This window comes from Apteryx rowi, unplaced genomic scaffold (assembly GCF_003343035.1).
Source record: "Apteryx rowi isolate R43461 unplaced genomic scaffold, aptRow1 scaffold_116, whole genome shotgun sequence".
Taxonomy (NCBI): Eukaryota; Metazoa; Chordata; class Aves; order Apterygiformes; family Apterygidae; genus Apteryx; species Apteryx rowi.
The window spans coordinates 1,234,222-1,253,331 of NW_020447375.1; the positions used below are offsets into that span (position 1 = coordinate 1,234,222).

A 19,110-nucleotide genomic window follows, 5' to 3' on the forward strand; every position below is an offset into this window, starting at 1 on the left:
GGTGGTGAGGTTGGACAGTGGGTTGTGAAGATAACAGTCAATGGTTATGTCTACAGGAGCATTCTGGTTGGAAGCAGAAGCGTGGTTTTGAAGCTAAGCCTCCAGTTGTCTCCCCTTACCATGAGCTGATCACAGAGCAATTTTGGCATGCCAAAAATAAATCACTTCAGAGCAATCTGAACGGGAAGTTTCTCTCCAGCGTGCACCAAACGTATTGTGACCCCCTCACAAGCGACAAGATCTGAACCACATGCRTGCTGGGGCCTTTCAGGTCAATGGATAGGACTGAAACTAGGAAGGAGCAACCACCCAAACTGCATATAGTGTAGACATAGGGGTCACGTGCCAACTGCTTCAACAGATTTATCTTTTCCTGTTGCGTCAAATCACTTGCTAACAGAAACAAACAGGCTTCAAAACAGTCATCAGAAGCATAGAAAGAGTGACAAATAAGATACTTACTTAAAAAGTTCGTTCCTCATTATAGCTCTGTTTGTCTGAGGGTCGATCGCGTAGACCATCAGGTCAGACTTCGTATAATCCTCCTCAGAGTATCCATCCCCGAACCTCCGCGCCCCAATCGATTCCACCACTACTGTTGCACCAGGAATCTGGTCTTGGATGTAGCGTTCCAGAATCCTAAAAATGAGATGGAGCCAGAAAGCTACAGTGATTTATTTCTCCTAATCAAGACTGACAACGGTCTGAACTAGATGCTAATAGATAAAAACTCTAGTTTAGAAGGTAACCTTCAGAGCACTTTTTATAAAATCTCCAGTCTAACATAACTTCTTAAATGCTCAGCTCTTGGGAAAAGCTTGGCAATGTTAGGGGAGGTCACCAGAAACGGTGTCCTTAAGTCTAACTCTTTGTATTCATGACATCAGTTGAGTTTTAAACTGCTCTTGGGAAATACCAACTATATTTTACAAATAAGAACTGTCATCCTCTTATATAAAAGTCATACGACTTCAGAACTCTGCAGTTCCAGCTTTACACAGGGTGCATATAATAAATTCTCCCACACAGAAACAACAACATCAACCCTTTTCCRTGGGCTATTTCACCTGGGCCTCCAATAAAGCACAACGGATCAGGTGCCAGAACACCTGCTACTCCGAAAGGCATGAGCAAGTTTTACAGCCCTAAGAAAGTCAGAATATCGAGCCAACAGGTTTACCCCAGGAAAAAAAATATAATAAATTGCACAAGTTATACAAGCAGAAGAAAGATAGGTTAATAGAATTTACAGGCAGCTATGCCCGAGATAACAAGGGTGTAATAACAATAGACCAAAACAAGTCTACTCTTTTTCCAAAGAGAAGCAGGAATGGGCATGTGCAGAACCTCCCTCCAAAGAAGCAGAAGTACTCATGCCTACGCTGAGTCGAAATGTCTACACCGTGACTGCTTAAGCAGCAAATCAACGGGGCAAGGTCTTCACTGAGCACCTGAGAAGTTCCTGCACAGACAGCAAGCACACCTGACRCTGAGGTATAGGGAATTTATGGAAAATTATAAGCCTGGCTCACTCTGCCACTCAAGCAGCTTCAGAAAGGACAATAACTTTAAAATAGAGTTAAAAAACCCTCATATTATTATTCTTCCTCCCTGTCTGGTCTGCTACTGTAACGGTGCCCATGAACTTGTTGAGCTCCTGTAGCATGCTACAAACTAAAACCACCCATTTTAGGAGTCCTCACTGCTTCTGGGCATCTGCAGCTCTGCGTATCCAAGGAGAAAGGGATTTAGACGTACTGCAGCCCAACTCTCTGAACTTAAACTCCTGTATGCAACTGGGACAACTGCTGTTGCCATCAAGACTGCACCTGGGGGTGACAGCAGAGATGGCTGGGGAGCCAAACGCAGGCAAGAACGGATGGAGCCAGAAGGAAAATGGAAAGCTGTGTAGACAGCGCCATCAGAAGTGTTTCAACCATCGCTTTGGGGCAAGGACATTAATACATCTCAAAGGATGCAAAAGCATGAGAACAAGAGGGAACATGCTACCTGAGGTATTAAGGACACAGGCACCGGCTGCTGAGGAAGACAAATCTTGCAAAAACAAAGAGGAGCATGGATGAATTTAAGAACTCACTTGGTGTCTTAAACACAATATTTTGCAGTTGCTGAGGTTACATTTTGCTGTTGCTTTTTTTCCCCCCCCGATGCGTGATTTCCAAAGCAAAGTAATGCTGACAAAGCAATATTGCCAACTTGTAATTTTTCGAGGCCACTGATTCCCATTTATCCACCCAGCTCCTCCGCTCTTTGCGTGAAAATCTAGCGTGCGCTGAACACACAAGCGTTTCCAAAAGAGTCTGAAAAATTGAAGTCTGTCAGAACTAGGTCCTAATCTAGCAGCAAATATATACGCTCGGCACAGAGTGCTGTTTGCAATCGAAATAAAAAAGGTAGCAAGGAGCCTGGGTGATACATYGCTACCTGACCAGCCTTGTCTGAACAAGCGCTCCCGTTATTTGCCGAAATGGTAAACTCTACTCATCTCTGCCTTGGACGCACACGTATTTGGCAGGTAGGATGCTATCCTGCCACCGACGTCTGAATAGCAATAATTCTGCTGGGTAACGCTTGACAGAGCAACTCTGAGATATAAAGATTACTATAAAAAAAAATCCCCAAGCATCATGCAAATATAAGGGACTGAAAGAAAGCATAACTGTGGCTAGAATGGCTTTTTGCACACGGATTCAGACAGCCTAAGCACGTACAAGACTTCCCTCCCTAATTAGCCTGCAGTTATCTTCTGCTGCTGCTGAGGGGTCTGGCTTCGTTTCCTTGTGTAGAGCTATTATCCTGCCCATCACGGGAAAATCTAGGCATGTTTGGACACATTTTCGCTACGATTGCCGTGAATTTTGATTTTCCCCAAAGTAGAAATCAAATCAGCTTCTCAAAAGCGTCGCAATTATTTTTCCGGTCGCGACAGATTCTTCTTTAACCCTTCCGCTCCCTGCTGATTAGTGACGGTGGGTTTGGTCGTGAGTTTTGTTATTTTTCATAATCCTGTAAAGCTAGAAGGTTAAAACGTCGCAGAACTTGGTAACAACAGRCCCTTTTTCCCAGAAATCCAGGGCATGACTTCTGCTGGAATCCATTGCTGTTGACCATATCTTTGTCTAAAACATCATTAAAACGGAAGAATAAATAACAGACTAGTTTCTGACTACGAGAAGTATGCAGCATTGCAATCCAATGACTTCAGCATTGCAAAAAACGTAACCAAGTAGGGTTGAACGGCCGTAATATTTCACCTAGCACATATAAATTGTACGCCCAGATTGAAGAAATTTATAACACGCGGGAAAGGTAATATTAAAAAAACGCACTGAAGACTGAAAAGCAGCAGTCAAAGAATGCACTTAACGACAGGGCAGTTCCCCGCAGAACTATTTTAAAAGCCATTCAATTGAACCTGCGATATGAAAAGCATTACAGTGCTTTAAAACCCTGCTCCAAGCGGCCACCTGCTTGCAGTACTAGTCACAAGAAGCGAGTTTTAAAGCACACCCGAGTAACAGCCGTGCAGGCGGTCCCGGCGTATTTATCGGCAAAAGTTAGCTTAAAATTCACTCGTTAATGCAATCAGTGCAATTAGCACTTTCCCAGCGCTGGTGTAGCGAGAGGTGGACCTGGCGACTTGGTGGGTAATGAGACGTACCCGCTGCTTTAAGTCTCTTTAGCTCTGCAAATATAACATAACCAACGCAAATTCCTCCTAGGGCGTCTTCATTGCTATTGCGCTCCAGATCCCAAGCAGCRACGCCAAGCGAAACGAAGGACAAGAGGATTTTCACTGCCGCCGAGGGCATAACGTGGCCTTAAAAACGCCCTGCCAACTCTGAGATGGTTTTTTTTTCCATCCTTGGACACGCTTGGAAGGCAACCAACAGGAACGCCTGCACGAGTGACTTAATCCACCTCGAAATATGATGTGCGGAGTCAGCCGTGTAAGAACCTGGCAGCAACGGCACCCGTACAAATATATATGGCTAATAATCATTGCCCAAGACCTGGTAAGTCAGCAGCAAGGTTTAATGACCCTGCCTTGTCCCTGGTGGAGAAGATGCATGGCACGGCCCTAAAAAGCACCGCCACGTTCCCGTGGTTTTAGACCCTCGGGCAGAATTCCTAAATTTTATGCGTATCCTCCGCATCAGCACGCAAACAAAAGAAACCCGTCAAACTACACCGCGCTTTAGACTTTCACCCGAACCTGAATTTAATTATCCCACCATTTTCATAGCAGGGAAATTCTAAGGGGGGCAAAAAATGGTTCGGTTCTCTTGCATTTTTTTTTACAGCCTGATGTATTTCTGGAGTTTCTGGAGCCCATAAAAATAATTTCAGAGAAAATAAGCTGTTCTTGCTTTCAGGACACAGAAATAACTATGTACACCTCGAGCGACAAGTGTTGAAGACTTGGTATCCTGTGCAACTTTGGGTTCCTCTGCTGAATATTCTAGCTCCCTAGAGTAACTTTGCAATAATAATAATACGCTCAAATTCTAGTTACTTGAAAATATAAGCTTATTTAGCAGCAAYGCAGAGTAAAGAGCATGGAGCTTTGCTGGTATACCTCAATACAGATTTTTCAAGCTTTTTTCTTTTTTCTTTTAACCTGAGTATACRCTCCCAATTTTGCTCGACTTCAGCCAAATTCCAGTTGTGTCGAGACATAACGGTTTTAATGGCTGACAGCTAAACTGCCCGATTTTCAAYGGTACTTTCCTAAGTAGACAAGGACCAATTCCTGCCCCGCCGTGCAGTTAGTTACAGCTTTGGGGATGATGGGACCCCAGCTGCCTGCTCCCCGCTCGTTATTACAGACCCATGGGGTACGTAGAGCCCAGAAGAGGTTATACCAGTTTCTGGAGAAACATCACGGCTGGCACATTTACTCTGCATATAATAACACATCTAAATTATTTAGGAAATAAGCCAGAGAAAACGTCTTAATACTTAGTTATCCCATTCCTATATTGCACAAGGCATGGGAAACTAGCTTTCTTATACGTTGCTGAAGTTTCYCTTCTTCCCTTTGTGCTCATCATGTATTCTCCAGTCCTCCCCAAAACCTCCACGCAACCCCCCTTTTTATTTCAGCACCATTTTTCCCAGTCACAGAAGGAACGTGACGCTACGTTCACCCAAAGAGCGAGTCTTGACTTTGACCCAAGAGATGGATCTTCAGATCTCAGCACAAAAGGGTTTTTACTGCAATAGCAAGCAATTTCAAGACAAAGCAGAAGTTTACAGCTTTATCTGAGAAGTCATGCACTGYGCTTTAGTGCTTCAGAGAAAATACATCAACAGAAGAACACACTGTTATTAGGAGGAGGGGGGAGAAGAAGATAGGTTTCCCACCTAACAGTGGAAGCAGCAAGCAGCATCAGTCTGTATTACTGAAATTGCTGCCTATCTTTATTAACCATCCCGATTACGGCAGAGCCCGAGATCAGCAAAGAAACGGGATCCACTCTGTTAAACGCCGTACAAAAGGAGAACTGCAGGACACGCACTCTCCGAGCAAAGCCAAAGGCAGAGCGGATATGAAACGCGATGCAAGCAAACAGCCAGCTGGTGGCCAGCGTCCCTCCGATCTCATCATTGATTCACTCGTTTTGCAATTTACTTCAGGGTGGAACGATCCAGTGCAAAGAAGTCAAAGCACACCTGGGAAAAAAATATGTGCTACCTGTGACTAATGAACATTGCGACCATGGGGAGGAAAGTAGCTGCTAGCCGTGGAGAACAGTTCATAGAAAGCTCACCACCACCACCCCAATCGGCAAAATGTGCCCTCACCTTTAACTAAGCCCGATTCAGCAACCACATGGCAACAACCATAGACCGAGCAACAGAATGGCATTTTTCCATCCGGGAAACTAAAGAGGTTGAGTGATTTCTATACTGCAGCCAAAACCAGAAGACATGTGCTCATACGTGCTCATGGAGCACGGTGCACAAAGGTCGAGTGTCTCAGTGCAGCAAGGAGTGCTTTTAGAGGCATCGCGTTTCCAACCAGCATCTCAGCCCATCTGGGGTATGTTGTGCCTGAAGTCACTTAAGGAAGATGAGTGAAGTACCAAGAATTCTGGAGTCCCAGTGATGTCTAATGACCTCTAATTTCAATACACGCTTTTTGATAAACATGCTGTATTTTAATTGGGAGGATGAGTGAATGCCTCTACAGAACRTAGCAACGTTCTAAGGAAAAAGAAAGCAGGAACAAAGAAATAAAACACAATGGTATACGCAACTGTCAAGTAAAGCACTCACGTCAGCTGTCCCTTTTAAATGCCTCCTACTGGCTTCCGCGACTGAGGTTAGAAAACACCATTTGCCATATGGTCAACAGCAAAAACAACTTAAGGGAAATCATTCAGGTTCTGAAAAACTTGCCTGAAGAAAGGACTATGCATTGCAGCTCCTATATTGCTCATATCTACATATAGATATGCAATACATAATCTTATCTATGCAATTATATACATAAAATTACAATATATGCTAAACAAAATACATACACTACAATATATCATGTGATATATTATACAATATATCACTTATATCGCTATCTATTGCTATACTGTATCTTATTTCTCATCCATGCACGACCGTATCTACGTAGCGAAGCAGAGCAGGCAACTCCATTGAAAAATGGTGGCAATTAACTTTAAATATGCAAATTACTGGAGTTAGAAGACCGAACGTTTGTATTCTGAAATGCTCACTAGGTCTCTCTCCCAGGACCGGCACTGGGTTTGATGCTTGGGTTTTCTAATGGAAACTGCCCGGCCACTTTGATGTTGCGCTTGAAGTTTGAGCGTGGATCTTCTTTAGCCGCGGAAGCGCTCGGTTCATTTGCAAGCGTACGGCTCAAAGCATTGCAGCCTGCAACAGGCCAAAATAAACATGGAAGATATTATCACCCGGGCTATTTCTGGTAATTCTGTCTTGAAAAGTAGCGTTGAGATAGGTTTATTTGTTACGTCGTTTATTATTCAATAGATAATAAACCAATTATCTCTATTTCTGCTTATTTATTTGCAGTATGGGGTGACTCCATCAGGACCCCTCTTCCAATGAAAGGTTCCTATGCTAACAATGGGAGATTTTCTTCCTTTAGTCAGAAAATAACCTCCTTTCTTTCCATATAGGATGAGCGTGGGCAACTTCTAAAAGATTTCTAAAAGTGAGGAGATGATACTGTTCTTCAGCAGCTCCAGAGTCATATGCCCAAGTGCAAGTAAATGACTTGTCTTGACCCACCTGACCAGCTCACCCACCAACAGTGCCACATTCCAAGAAAACTGCCCCAAAATAGCGGTCGCTGCCTCCACCAAGAGCAGCTTGCTGGAGAAAAGCTTCATCCTCCACAAAGGCTCGCTTCATTTTTTCAGTTGTCGCAGAATTAAAAGGAGCTGGAGGAAGACCGAGGTGCTCATGGAGCGACTTGAAAGGATCATGACATGCTCAGAAACGTCAGCTCAGGGTCCCCGTCTTCTTTCTTGAAAAGCCCAAACTCCAAAGTGAAATAGATGGTGACACCTTAAATCTTTTCTTCAAGAGGCTATTTCCTTTATTTGGACCATTAACCAATATACACCTCGGGCTCTGCTGAGCAAGCCTTTCCGACCTGCAAGATCTGAATTATATATTTCTTAACAGGTTGTAGCCGCTTTCTACTGACAATTACAGGCAGCTTGGGGAGAGTTTCTCATAACTTGCTCTCCAGAGTTGTTCAAATCACTATTTACCTTATTGTGAAAATCACTATAATTTCAAAAATGACCRACTACCCGCCTCCCCAACATTCCCAGTCGCCAAGGAGTTGCAACTGGTGGTTAAATGTTGTATTTTTATCAGCTTAATATTTAATATCACTCCAATGCTAGAAGAAGAGGAGAAAGAGCTGAACAACTTCTGTCGCGACTGATTTAGTTAATGATACATCTTTTTTGTGTTAACAAATTATATGAAGAGTTCCGATTTTATAAATTAGTCCATTATGTGAAATGGCTCAGAAAACTCTACAGGCAAAAATACTGTAGCCCGAAAAAGGTCCACAAATTATTTGCTTTCACTCTGCTTGGGAGTATATCTTCTGTAGAGTGCATGATAAATCACAAGTTCATATTGCTTTTACGTCCTGCATGAATTATTAAAGCTTTTATACAAGTAGGGAGATACTGTTTTAAATCCGAGGAATCTGAAGGTGGCAATGAAATAAATGCGTGTCTCAAACAGACAAGCATGCATATGCAGAAGTATTCTGGAGACTTTCGGTCTCCGCAAACATTTTCACTAAAGGCTGCGGATTTTTAGAATCTGGAATTTAGTTCTGTATTTTCTGGCAGAAAAGGATTTTTGGGCTGTTTTTCTTTCGAGCATGGAGCCCGAGGAGTGCGGCTCCGGGCTATTTTCCCAGGCTCCAGTGGGCTATGCCAGCTACAGCGTTTTCCAAAGGTTTCGCCGGGGCGCCGAAGGGCCCCGCGACGTCACGGAGAAACCCACGGTGCCCACCAGGCGTTGGTTCCCCCCTCCAGCGCAACACCCGACACTGCCTGGAAGCAGCATCTCGGCGGTAAGGCAGGCAGATGACTTTATTATTCCTAGCTCTGGGAGACGGAGTCACTGTGAGCACAAGCTATTGCCCGAGCAACTTCATTAGCATTGCCGACGTTAGAAGCTATCAGCTAAGTCACACCTGGGTCAAAATGGAGAGAAAAAAGGGGGACATTTCCTAAATCTCCAGAAGTAAATCCATTAATGCTTTTTTTTTTAGCCCAATGGAAACAACGGGCCATCTAGAGCCGACGCTCTTCTCTTCCAGAGCGTGATGATACCACCAGCCCCACGGTACCGCAACTTCCGCGGAGAAGTAAAAGCATGACGACAGTCAGGGTGCAACGGATCTGCGGAAATCAGAAACACCGCTCGGCACTGATTGACCGAGCTGCCAAAAGCGTGCACGTAATTTAAAAAAGCAAACGAGAAACTCCATCTCCTATAGCGCTCTCCCCTACGTTGCCTAATTCACGGTTATATCCCTAAGGACACAAAGTATAGCGATGTGTCCTCGCCTTATGAAAAGAAACTAAAAACGAAAACCTGACTCCTCCCAGAAGAAATTGGTGGTGCGGCATACGAGCTCTAGGAAAACATACCTTAGGAAAAAGACTTTAGCTGGCTTCCGATACGATAAAATGCCTCGTTTTTACCGCAAAGCATCGATGGTTCCAATCACCTGTGCCCCGTTGCAACATTTCAGGCCCGCTAGCCCTGACTCACGACACCCCGTTAACAACTTTTGCGATCGCAATTTTATAGGGTGCCATTGGCATTAATCGGGTGGGCATAAATTTTCTAAATTCTCACGCCCACGTCACCCAAAGAAGCAATACACCGAACTGGGATGCACTGCCCCGACCCTCCAAACACACGCTTTATGCTTTTTTACATCCTTTTTTCTGCATTCTTTTACATTCTTTTCTTTTACATTCTTTTTCTACCTTCTGCATATTTTTAAATTCACTTACGTTCTTTCTACATTTTGACGGCTGCATGTTCTGCGCCCAGTGTTTCGAGGCTTCGCTGCGCTCTGTATTGGGGGTGGCTCTGGTTTGAGCCTACAACGTGGGCAAAGGTGCAAGCAAAGAAATGCCTCTGCCTCTCTAGAGAGGAAGGGCAAAATGGGGATTAACGTGTCGGGGGGGGGGGGCCCAGGGCCACCCAGTTTTGCCCGCCATCAAAACGCTGGCTTGCTCATTCTCAAGTCTTTTTGCAAAAAATAAAAATAAATCCCAGATCGCAGCATAACGGGAGAGCTCCTTGCTGAATCCAAACACAAGAGCAGCGACTTTCCGATAGCCGTAGAGTAAATAAATTTATTACCCTATGAGTTGATCTTTGTTTTGCTCCACAAGGGTGGGAGGAACATTAGAGACGATGACTTGCATATCCAACTGATTGACCACAGAGACCTGGAAACAAAAGAGTGACATTCAGTTGGCGCTTCCACGCGTAACGTCCCGCTGCCCCGTGTACCGACCGAGCGCGCTAATCGCTTTCCTGCCTTCGCAGCCGGGCCCTCGCGCACCGACTTCGCGTTTTAATTCAAAATTAAGAGAGCCGGGAAACCTCGCTTTGCTTGGCAGCAGAAAGCAAGAAACAGCAGGCAAAGATTTAACTGGAATTGTAATTGCTGGACGGCATCGGAATTAAGTTTCTTTTTTCAGGAGGGCTGGCAAAGCCCGATTTCCTTAGTCGAGCCTTTGCTTACAGAAGTACCGATCTCCCGCAAGCCATGAGCAAAATCACTTATTGGCAGGTCAGTATTTTTGAGGACTCAACAGGAAAATCCAGCCTTGGAAATATGCCATTTGTGCCAATATAAATGCAAATACTAGATTAAATTAACAACGCTTCGTTAGAAAATTACAAAAAAATACATTATTCAACAATTTTCAATGAAGTCATCAGYGCAAGTTTTTAGCTTAGCCTGTAATTCTGTTTGTTAGCTTCTCCCTCTATAGGGCATAAAACTGTACATAACAGTGCCCTTTTCATGGCTTGACATCTTCTCTTTTAAAACATCGGCTGCAAAAACGCCCCTTTAACACTCCCAGCACTTGCGGAGTTTAACGATTAATAGCGCTAGGTGAAATCCAGAGCAGGAGCCCACCACAGAGCTGATGGACCTCAGGGCAAATTGCTCCGTTTAGCGTTTTCCACTGCAAAAAAGCAAAATAATTCTTCTCTTGCCCAATGGCCATTTAGCGGGTCCGTGCGCACAAGAGACCACGTGCATGCATCAAATTAAACAGCCAGGGTTGGCAAACTCGGCTTCACATCTCACCTAGTCTCATCCCAAGAAAAGGCTGCCTTGYGCTTGAAATTGCTCTCACCATGACCGCGTGCTTTTTTCCCTCTCTTCCATTAATTTTTTTTTGCATTCTGCAATAGCTCTCTCTTTGCAAGCGCAGCCAACCTCCTCCTAGGTTATGGAAGGAACCRTTGCTCCCCATATACGGATGGAGAACGTAAAACTTTCCTTAACGCTCGGTTCACGTCCATCCAGGCATTGCACCAATGGTTACGCCCCACACCACCTCTCTATAGGCGTAGTTAAATTTGGAAAAGTAGGACAACGTTAAGCCCGATAAAACTTAAAAATCAGACCTAGTAGTCAATTTAATTGTTAATGGGGAAAAAAACCCAACCCTTGATTTTCAAAAGAGAAGTTTGAGCCCTGCAAGCACTTCAGCAGACGGGCCATAATATCCTTTCACATCAAACACCGATTCACCCGCTTTGAAGCTTAATTCAACTTAAAATATTTAAATATTCTTGAAATGCCATCAGATGCACTGATCAGCATATATAGACACCTGGGCAAGAAAAACAGAATTACAAGGAACTCAAACTAAATTTTAGACTAAGATCATTAAAAGGAACTCAAAAGCAATGAATAGCTTAATAGAATTAACTATATTGGCCAATTCAAGCAATTCCCTGTGCACCTATTTACTGAGTACCGCGTAAGTGCGGCGCTTAAAAAAAGAGGCAATCATTCTTTTGATACTCAACGGATCACAAAATTATGAGTGCTTGTTCGTATACAAAAATATGAATAAATAGCTCTAGTGAAATAAGGGTGTGAAACCAAAATGAAGAAAGCATGAAGGTTTCCATAGGAACGTTAACTTGCTTGCCATACGCATTTGTAAAGGTTTTCCCTTTTCAGTTATTAAAATTACTGTTAAGTGGAGGTCCTAAGTACAGTTTAACTACGTGGCTGTCAGAAAAGCTGCGGGAAGAAAGCGGTCCCTTTCGCTTCCATCCGAGGCAAGATGGAAACCCCACCGGGAGCGGAGGCGGAAGGCGCGGGAAAGCCGGCGTCCTTCCCGTGGCACCCATCCTTCCCGTGCCGGGGGGCTTTTCGGGGCACAGCCATGGGGCCCATCCGACACCTGGTTCCTCGGGAAGCTTTTGCTGTTGCCAGGCTACAGCATTAGTATTAACAGCACGGTGCACGACTACTTCAAAAATATAGACAGAAGTATCTCAGCAATACGCATGTAGGTGAGAAAAGTGTTTTTACTCCACGCCAAGAACGGGAGAAGAGGCACCAAATTAATAACGCTATCCACAGTCATCAGCCCCCAAGATAAGGAACTTGTGGCTTGATTTTTTTCACAACACTTGGTGTTTTCAAAGCATTCCCCGTGGGTAATATACAGCTTTGGTCTCGTTTATGCAGTCAACAGTTCTGCAGATGGGGCCTGCAGGCAGTTGAAGAATACGTTGCTGAAAATTGGCAAAACGCGGGGCTAAATTATTTAAGGAGCACCACAAATGGGAAGTCTGCAGCAGAGGCAGGGAGAGCACATAGCTGTTCATCACCACGAGGCAACGAGTGATCTTCCTTTGATTGCCTGCTTCGTTCACTAGGCACGTTCTGATTTGTTTTTTAAAAAAACGAGGCAGAGTCCCCACCAGCAGCCTTGGTCATTATACGGCACTAACCGATTCCTGGGGGGAGCCTACGGTGAGAACTAAATGAGGTGGGGGTCTTGTGGAAGGGGAAAAAAAAATCATTCGATTAAAGATTATATCATAACGAATATTCGCCATCAACCTTTCCTGAGCACCTTTAAGTGCTTACTTGCAGCAAAGTTATTTTAATATGAAATTTCCTCTCTTTCTTCTCAAAGAAGCTAGTAAGTGAATTTCCATCGCATGGAACCAAACTTTAAATCCACAGAGGTCTAACTAGAGTCATCTAACCAGGAGCAGCCAGCAGGAGCAGATGGGTATCCTTCATGCGGACCAGCTCCTACAGCACGAAGACACTTTACCGGTGGAGCTGGCAGCTCTTGCTGCTCACAAAGCAGAGCTGGGGTTCTAAGGCAGTGTCCTGGTCCCATCCATCCCACCCCACCTCTTCTCCCTAGACCTTCCTCCAGCCTATCCTCTTGCCCCACATCTTATCCTTTTGCATGAGAGCAATTAATTGCATTTCTCTTAACTCCGCACACTCCTTGAGCTTGCGTTGGAAGCAGTGAGAGCCCCCGGTCTGAGCGCCTGACGCTGCAGCGACTCTTGACAGACACCAGGACATTCTCTGTTCAGACCACGAAGCCCAGGAACAGCTTAGTCTAGTTAGAAAGGACGTGATCTTCCATGAATGGATCACGCTCGCTGCTAACCCGAGCTTTCACATTAGGATGGTGTCATTGTATCTACAGCTACTCTGAGCTTTCACGCCTTGCTCAACAACCTGTTGTATGACAGTGCCTATGACTCAYTAAGACAACCTACATATGCCTCTATAAATTAATTAGACTTACTTACACACTCTAATTTTAATGTTGATAGCTTCTGGCTACGTTTTAATATAGTACTACAACATAAATGGCATGAGAATGCCCTACCATTTGGGGAGGTCAAGCATGCGGACATCATATATTATGTTTACTCGCTGAATTCCTGCATAACTCAATAAACCAAGTACTATGGTTATCATCTGTATCATTGAGCATTTGCATGAACAAGATAATGCACTTCATCCCTATAACATTATGCTAATATTAATTCAATCCATCAAGTGATATAGGCTTGAAAGAAATTAAGCTTTGAGGCTTTCCGTGACTGCACTAAGTCAACGTCCTGTAAGTCAGCACAAAAAAGGAGCTCAAGGCCTAAAGTTGGTGCCATTTTTGAAGACYGGCTTCTCTGAAAACTTGAAGTACAGTCTCAGCCCCAAATTCCTCCTTGGCTCTTCCCTTCCAGACACAAACAACTGCGACGTGGCAACCTTGGCTTTCCCCAAGCCTGGTTTCTAATTTTCAGAGCCTGTTCGCTCAGCTATTCGTACGTCCCGAAAAACCGCAGAACAAACTAGAGTATGTCCGCAGGGAGGAGTGCAGACAACCACTCCACTGCTACGCCTGCCCTGCAAGCCAGGTGGACCAGATCCAGCTCCGATCCGGAAGCTTCGTAGTCACATTAACACAGAGTAGAGCCCAAGCTATCAAGCTTTCAGCCTGAGTTATTAGCTCGGGGCTTATTGCCACGCTAACCCTGCTTCACAGCTTCGCTATGGGAGCTGGCTGGCTTGAAAAATAGATGGAATAGATCTGCAAATGGTTGTGTCCTACCATGGAGACACGACCTGCTTTGTACTCATAATGCACAAAAACAGCACATTTTTTTGCTGCCAGTTGGGTCAAGAACACCCAGAATGTAATTTATGCAATGTTTAATGCAAACAATTAGGATCTAAATTGAACCATTAGCAACGGTTCATTGAGTAAATAAAATACCAAATATCATGTCTAGAGTGGTAAYGGAGATCAGACCAGGTCTGCCATGAAACACGAATGTATTTTTCAGATATTCAGAAAGCCTTTTGGTTTGAAAAAGGCTCGATTTCAGTGACTCAAAAAGACCAAGAGCACACATTTTTATGACCGTGCTATACATCTCCTTGGAATGAAACTTTATTTAGTGTCCAAATTTCCTCCGAAATTATTCCAAAAAGATAGTGCCTGGCTCATACTTACAAGTACGTCTGATTTGCTGCTCAGTCCTTTCCCATAATTGTCAGTTGCAATGACCTGAAACTTGAAATAGGATCTTCTCATATTTTTGAACAGCATAGCAGTTTTTATTAGCCCTGTATAAGCTTCAATCACAAAACCTTCTTTACCATCCTTGATTGGAGGAATGATGAGCCTGTATTGCATGGCACTGTAATTCCCAGTGTCTTTATCGTCAGCCTAATAGGAAAAAGAAAACAAGCAGAGGCAAATTGAGTAAATATGCATGCAAAGAACCATTAACCTTGTCCTTTAAATAAAGTTGCACATTGGTCCAGTGAAGCTCTTCCACTCCAAAGTTTAAAACATTAGATCCTGGAGAGCAGATACCGCTATTACTTTAAATGGTTCATTTAACTTTGCTGCATCCAGTTTTTGCTTTTCCAGCAATTTCTTTCTCCTTTGTTAGCATTAAACTGCTCCAAAAGAGGGGGAGGAAAAAAAAAAAAGGAAAAATATAAATGAACTTTTCAGGTCTGCAACTAACTGAACAGGTAAGACTAGTTTAATTCTCAACGAGAATGTCCTCCCTCCCCTTAGAGCCATTCTCTACGCTCATTTACTGAGCACGTCTATTTTAGAGTAATATTAGCTGGTTTTTAGAAACGCGGTGGTATTTCTGCAATGCTATGCCACAGAGCTGATGGGCGGACACAGGACATGTGTCCTTGTGCTCTCCCATCGCTGGGTCGCTGCAGAAGGAGAAAACGGTCCTAGCATAAATTAGGCAGCCCTGGGAGCTAAGCTATTGCATCTACTTTGTGCCTGACAGCTCTGCTTCGCCCCGCTCTTGCCTCTCCAGACCTATTCCCTTGCATGTATCGTGCTTCTGTTCAAAAGCAATCCCCATATGCAGAGACGAGGGTTTTGGAGGACCCTTTCGATGCTCTGGTGCGCTCCCTCGAGCAAGGGGGCAGAGGGACGGTGGCCGATTACCACCTACACCGTTGCCCACTCCATCGGGCACTTATTTGGGCACTGACTCAGCATTTGGGACACTTCAGCATCTCTTAGCGGGCTTTGATCAAAGTGTTCAAATGTCTTCTTAGGCCTGTGTCTTCAGCTAATGTTAGGAAGAAAAAAACCAAACCATCAGCAGAAAGGTTCAGGTCGTTGCATAAAATTCATAATTCATCACAGATTTCAAAAGAAAAACAACAATCAAAATCTAGTCGGGTCTTGGGGCAGCATCAAGAGTTGTTGATGGTGATACTCCACCAGCTGTCTAAAAAGCATTATCTGTGCAAGGTCCTTCAGCTTTTGATAGGTGGCCAGCAATCACCATTAATCGCTTTCTCGCCATCAGTGAACAAGACCTATAAGGTGGAAACTTCTACCAACTCCTATTTTATCTCCATTCTCAGATAATTTCTAGGGAATGGTGGTGAGAAGATAGAAGAAGCAGATCCCCGCAGCACAGCGCAATGCCATCAGGAGACACCCGTGCCAGATGAAGGATCCAGGTACTCAAAGCTCCAAGCTACTCCGGCTGCTGTCAGACCAGATGGACAGATATAACCATAYGCCACTTAAACTGTAATATCTGGGCTGGCGTAGCTGGAGGTAGCACGGGTGCTTTCACAGGGCCTGGAAATGGGCTGTAGAGCTGCCCAGAAGAGGAAGAGCTCCCACCACGATGCTGGCTGCTGGGCCGCGGTCAAAGAGAGAAAAGTGCTTATAAAGGACGCAAGGACCATTTTAAATATTTTGCTTTCCTCTAAATTGACAAAGCTCTATCCACCCTGGCTAGAAAAAGCATAAATATAAAATGTGTTGAAGTGCTTTGGCTACATAGTTCCCTTTCCTGCCCTTTAAAATCAAGATTACCACCTCAAGGATGATCTCAACCCCTTTATTTAATACTTCTTGGAAAGACGGGGAAGGGTAAAGGGTTTTCTGGAATTCACCTCCTCGTGTCAGCCAACAGGTAAAGATAACGGTGAGCTCCTTCCCTCCGGCTACGCAACCAGCCCGGGTAAATACCACCCCAAAACATCACCGCTCATTCATCCATAGTGAAGAGCATATATGAGCTGCCCAAGAAACAAGGAAAAAAAAACAAAACAAAAAACCTCTTACAAAAAAATTTCACGGCCATGCTGAGTAGCTAACTTTGTTAAAATCATCATCTAATTGCCTCACATTAAAAAAAAAAACGCTTTGTGCCCGCATCTAAGACCAGCCAAGCACAGCTCGGGCAGCATAGCTCATTTTAAAGCAATGAGCAATATGGACAAGACCAATTTGGCATAAAACACTGTCTGCACATAACTTTGCATGACGGTTATAGGGCTAAAAAAATAAATAAAACAAAACACAACCACCTTAATTCTTCTAACACCACATGGCATGTATTTTGGCACCAGAGACACGGTCACAGCTCCGAGCGTAGCAGCAGGTAGGAGACTGCCATCTAATCCGAGCTCTCATTTGGCTCCTGCTGGGTCTTCAACCCAGCGAGACCGGATTTACAGCGGCTCCCTGCTAACGGCACCCTGGAGGTGCCCTGCGAGATGTGCGTTACGCCCTTCCGATAAAAAGCCAATTTCTTTGTTAAAAGGGATTTATTGGGTTGGTTTAGTCAGGCCGTGAGCCTGCCATTTCTTCGCGCCAGCAAATTCCACCTTGCCAGAGAGATAGGATTTTTAATAGTGGTTGGTTTTAATGACAACAGAAACCAATTCCATTTTCAGTGTTTTACGCTCTTAAGTATGCTAAGGTCAAAAAAAAAAATTGGATCCAAATTAGGGTGACGCAGAAGACCTAAATTGCCCAAACCGGGCAATTCTGAAAGAGCAGGGAGGAACACATGTACAACATCAGCGTTGCAGCCACAGACGTTAAATAACTTCAGTCTTTCCGAACAAAATGTCACAGCACTAGTCTAATTGCTTAGAAGTAACTCTGTGATATGTCTTGCAGCTGAGTTTAACGAACGAAACTTCAGTGAAACACGAGTTTTCAGATCTTGGGCATACAGCCTCTAAAATCCTGCAGTTCAGCTGCCCAAAGCTGGCCGATAGGCTATGAGTTAATTTTCAGAAGTTCAGAGAGCTCACTGGTACTCCAGAGAGAGAGATGGCCTCAGCAGTGTTAAAATTCAGGCTATTCTCATCTCAAAAATCCTCTGCACCCAGATGAGCAAAGCCAGGTGCAAAAGCAAAACTTGGGCAGTCCATGAGAGACCAATTTCCAATATTTTAAGCTTGCCCCTTTTCATCACTACTCGTACTTTGATCAAACTCAACGACACTCRGTGCAACGTTCGCCTTGGCAGGGCCACCAGAGAGAGCTTGCGAGCCGTTGACACAAGGGACCAACTTCCTTCAGCCCAGACTAAGGATGTTTGCTATTCTTGCGATTTGTCCTGAAGGTAAATATTTTTGACACTTCATTAGGAAGAGATAGACGACATCTCAAAAGTTGGGTTATGACTGTCGAAGAAGAGAAAGAGCTATACTTAATCTTAATCTTGCAGCAGTATATCTTTCTCTTGTTGCGTGCAAGAAATACACAGGCAGACGTCTCCTAAATCCTCTTATGATTGAGTACTGATAAATATTTATGATTTTAAGTTACCGGGCCAAATCCAGCCGACATGGAGCCAAGCGACTCTGCGGCCACGCGGATGGGGTTTCGCCGGAGCCGGTGAGCGGCTGGCTCAGCCCTGTGCTGGGAATACGCGTGCCTCCAGCCCTCACCCAGCCGCTCATCTTCCTCACGCGGAGGAAGAGGAGGTGGTGTTGGGCTGTATATATCCACCAGCACAACTTGCAGCAAGACATTGGAAAAGTCGAGCTATCTCACAGTCGAGGAGTTTTGGGGAAAGAGGGCTGTGAAGGAGGGTAAGTTTGAGGAGGGGATGCCAGGAGATCACAGAATGGTTGAGGTTGGAAGGGACCTCTGGAGATCATCTAAGTCCAAAACGATGCAGAGAGATGCAGAGCTACAAGCTTCCACTGCAAAATCAAGCCGACGACGGTGAGTTCAGAGGTGCTGGAGATGGGCAGCAGTGGAGAAGAGTACTGCAGCGAAGAAATGAGGGGGAAAAAAAGTGAAGAAAGCAGAAAACAACAAACTTGCTGCCTTAACGTTCGGTAAACCACAAAGCAAACCCACCAGCACTTCAAAACCGGTACGAGGGCAGATGTGGCTTCAGAACCAAACAAATTTCAACAATCTGCAAGTCCCTACCGGCAAAAAATGATCCTGTCCTCAAAGCTATTTTACATGCCAGCAACCGATTGGAAACAGTGGAATTGGCCATCTGTTTCGCGGCACTAAGCTAGGAAATAAAAAGAAAACCAAAACACCCATGTCCATTTTCTAAGCCCCGTTAGCATCCTCAGGCTCATGATTAAGAGTGTCCCCACCCGGGAGGCTAGAAAACATTTAAAATTACCATTGGGTTTAACTCTCAGCAGCTAGTTTGAACTTAGCTCATGCTGATAACGATGAAACCTGTCGTCATCTGATGGAT

General features: G+C 44.4%; 1 protein-coding gene across 2 annotated transcripts in view; it reads right to left on the reverse strand.

Moving 5' to 3' along the window:
• PCDH15 (protocadherin related 15) overlaps positions 1-19,110 on the reverse strand; it is a 293,502-nt gene that overhangs the window by 28,761 nt on the left and 245,631 nt on the right. For both annotated transcript variants that reach the window (XM_026081044.1, XM_026081033.1), the window contains exons 26-28: positions 14,595-14,810; positions 9,922-10,010; positions 463-639 (exon numbers count right to left, since the gene is read on the reverse strand). In XM_026081044.1, the coding sequence (XP_025936829.1) occupies positions 463-639; positions 9,922-10,010; positions 14,595-14,810 (482 nt within the window). The remainder of the gene's footprint in view (positions 1-462; positions 640-9,921; positions 10,011-14,594; positions 14,811-19,110) is intronic.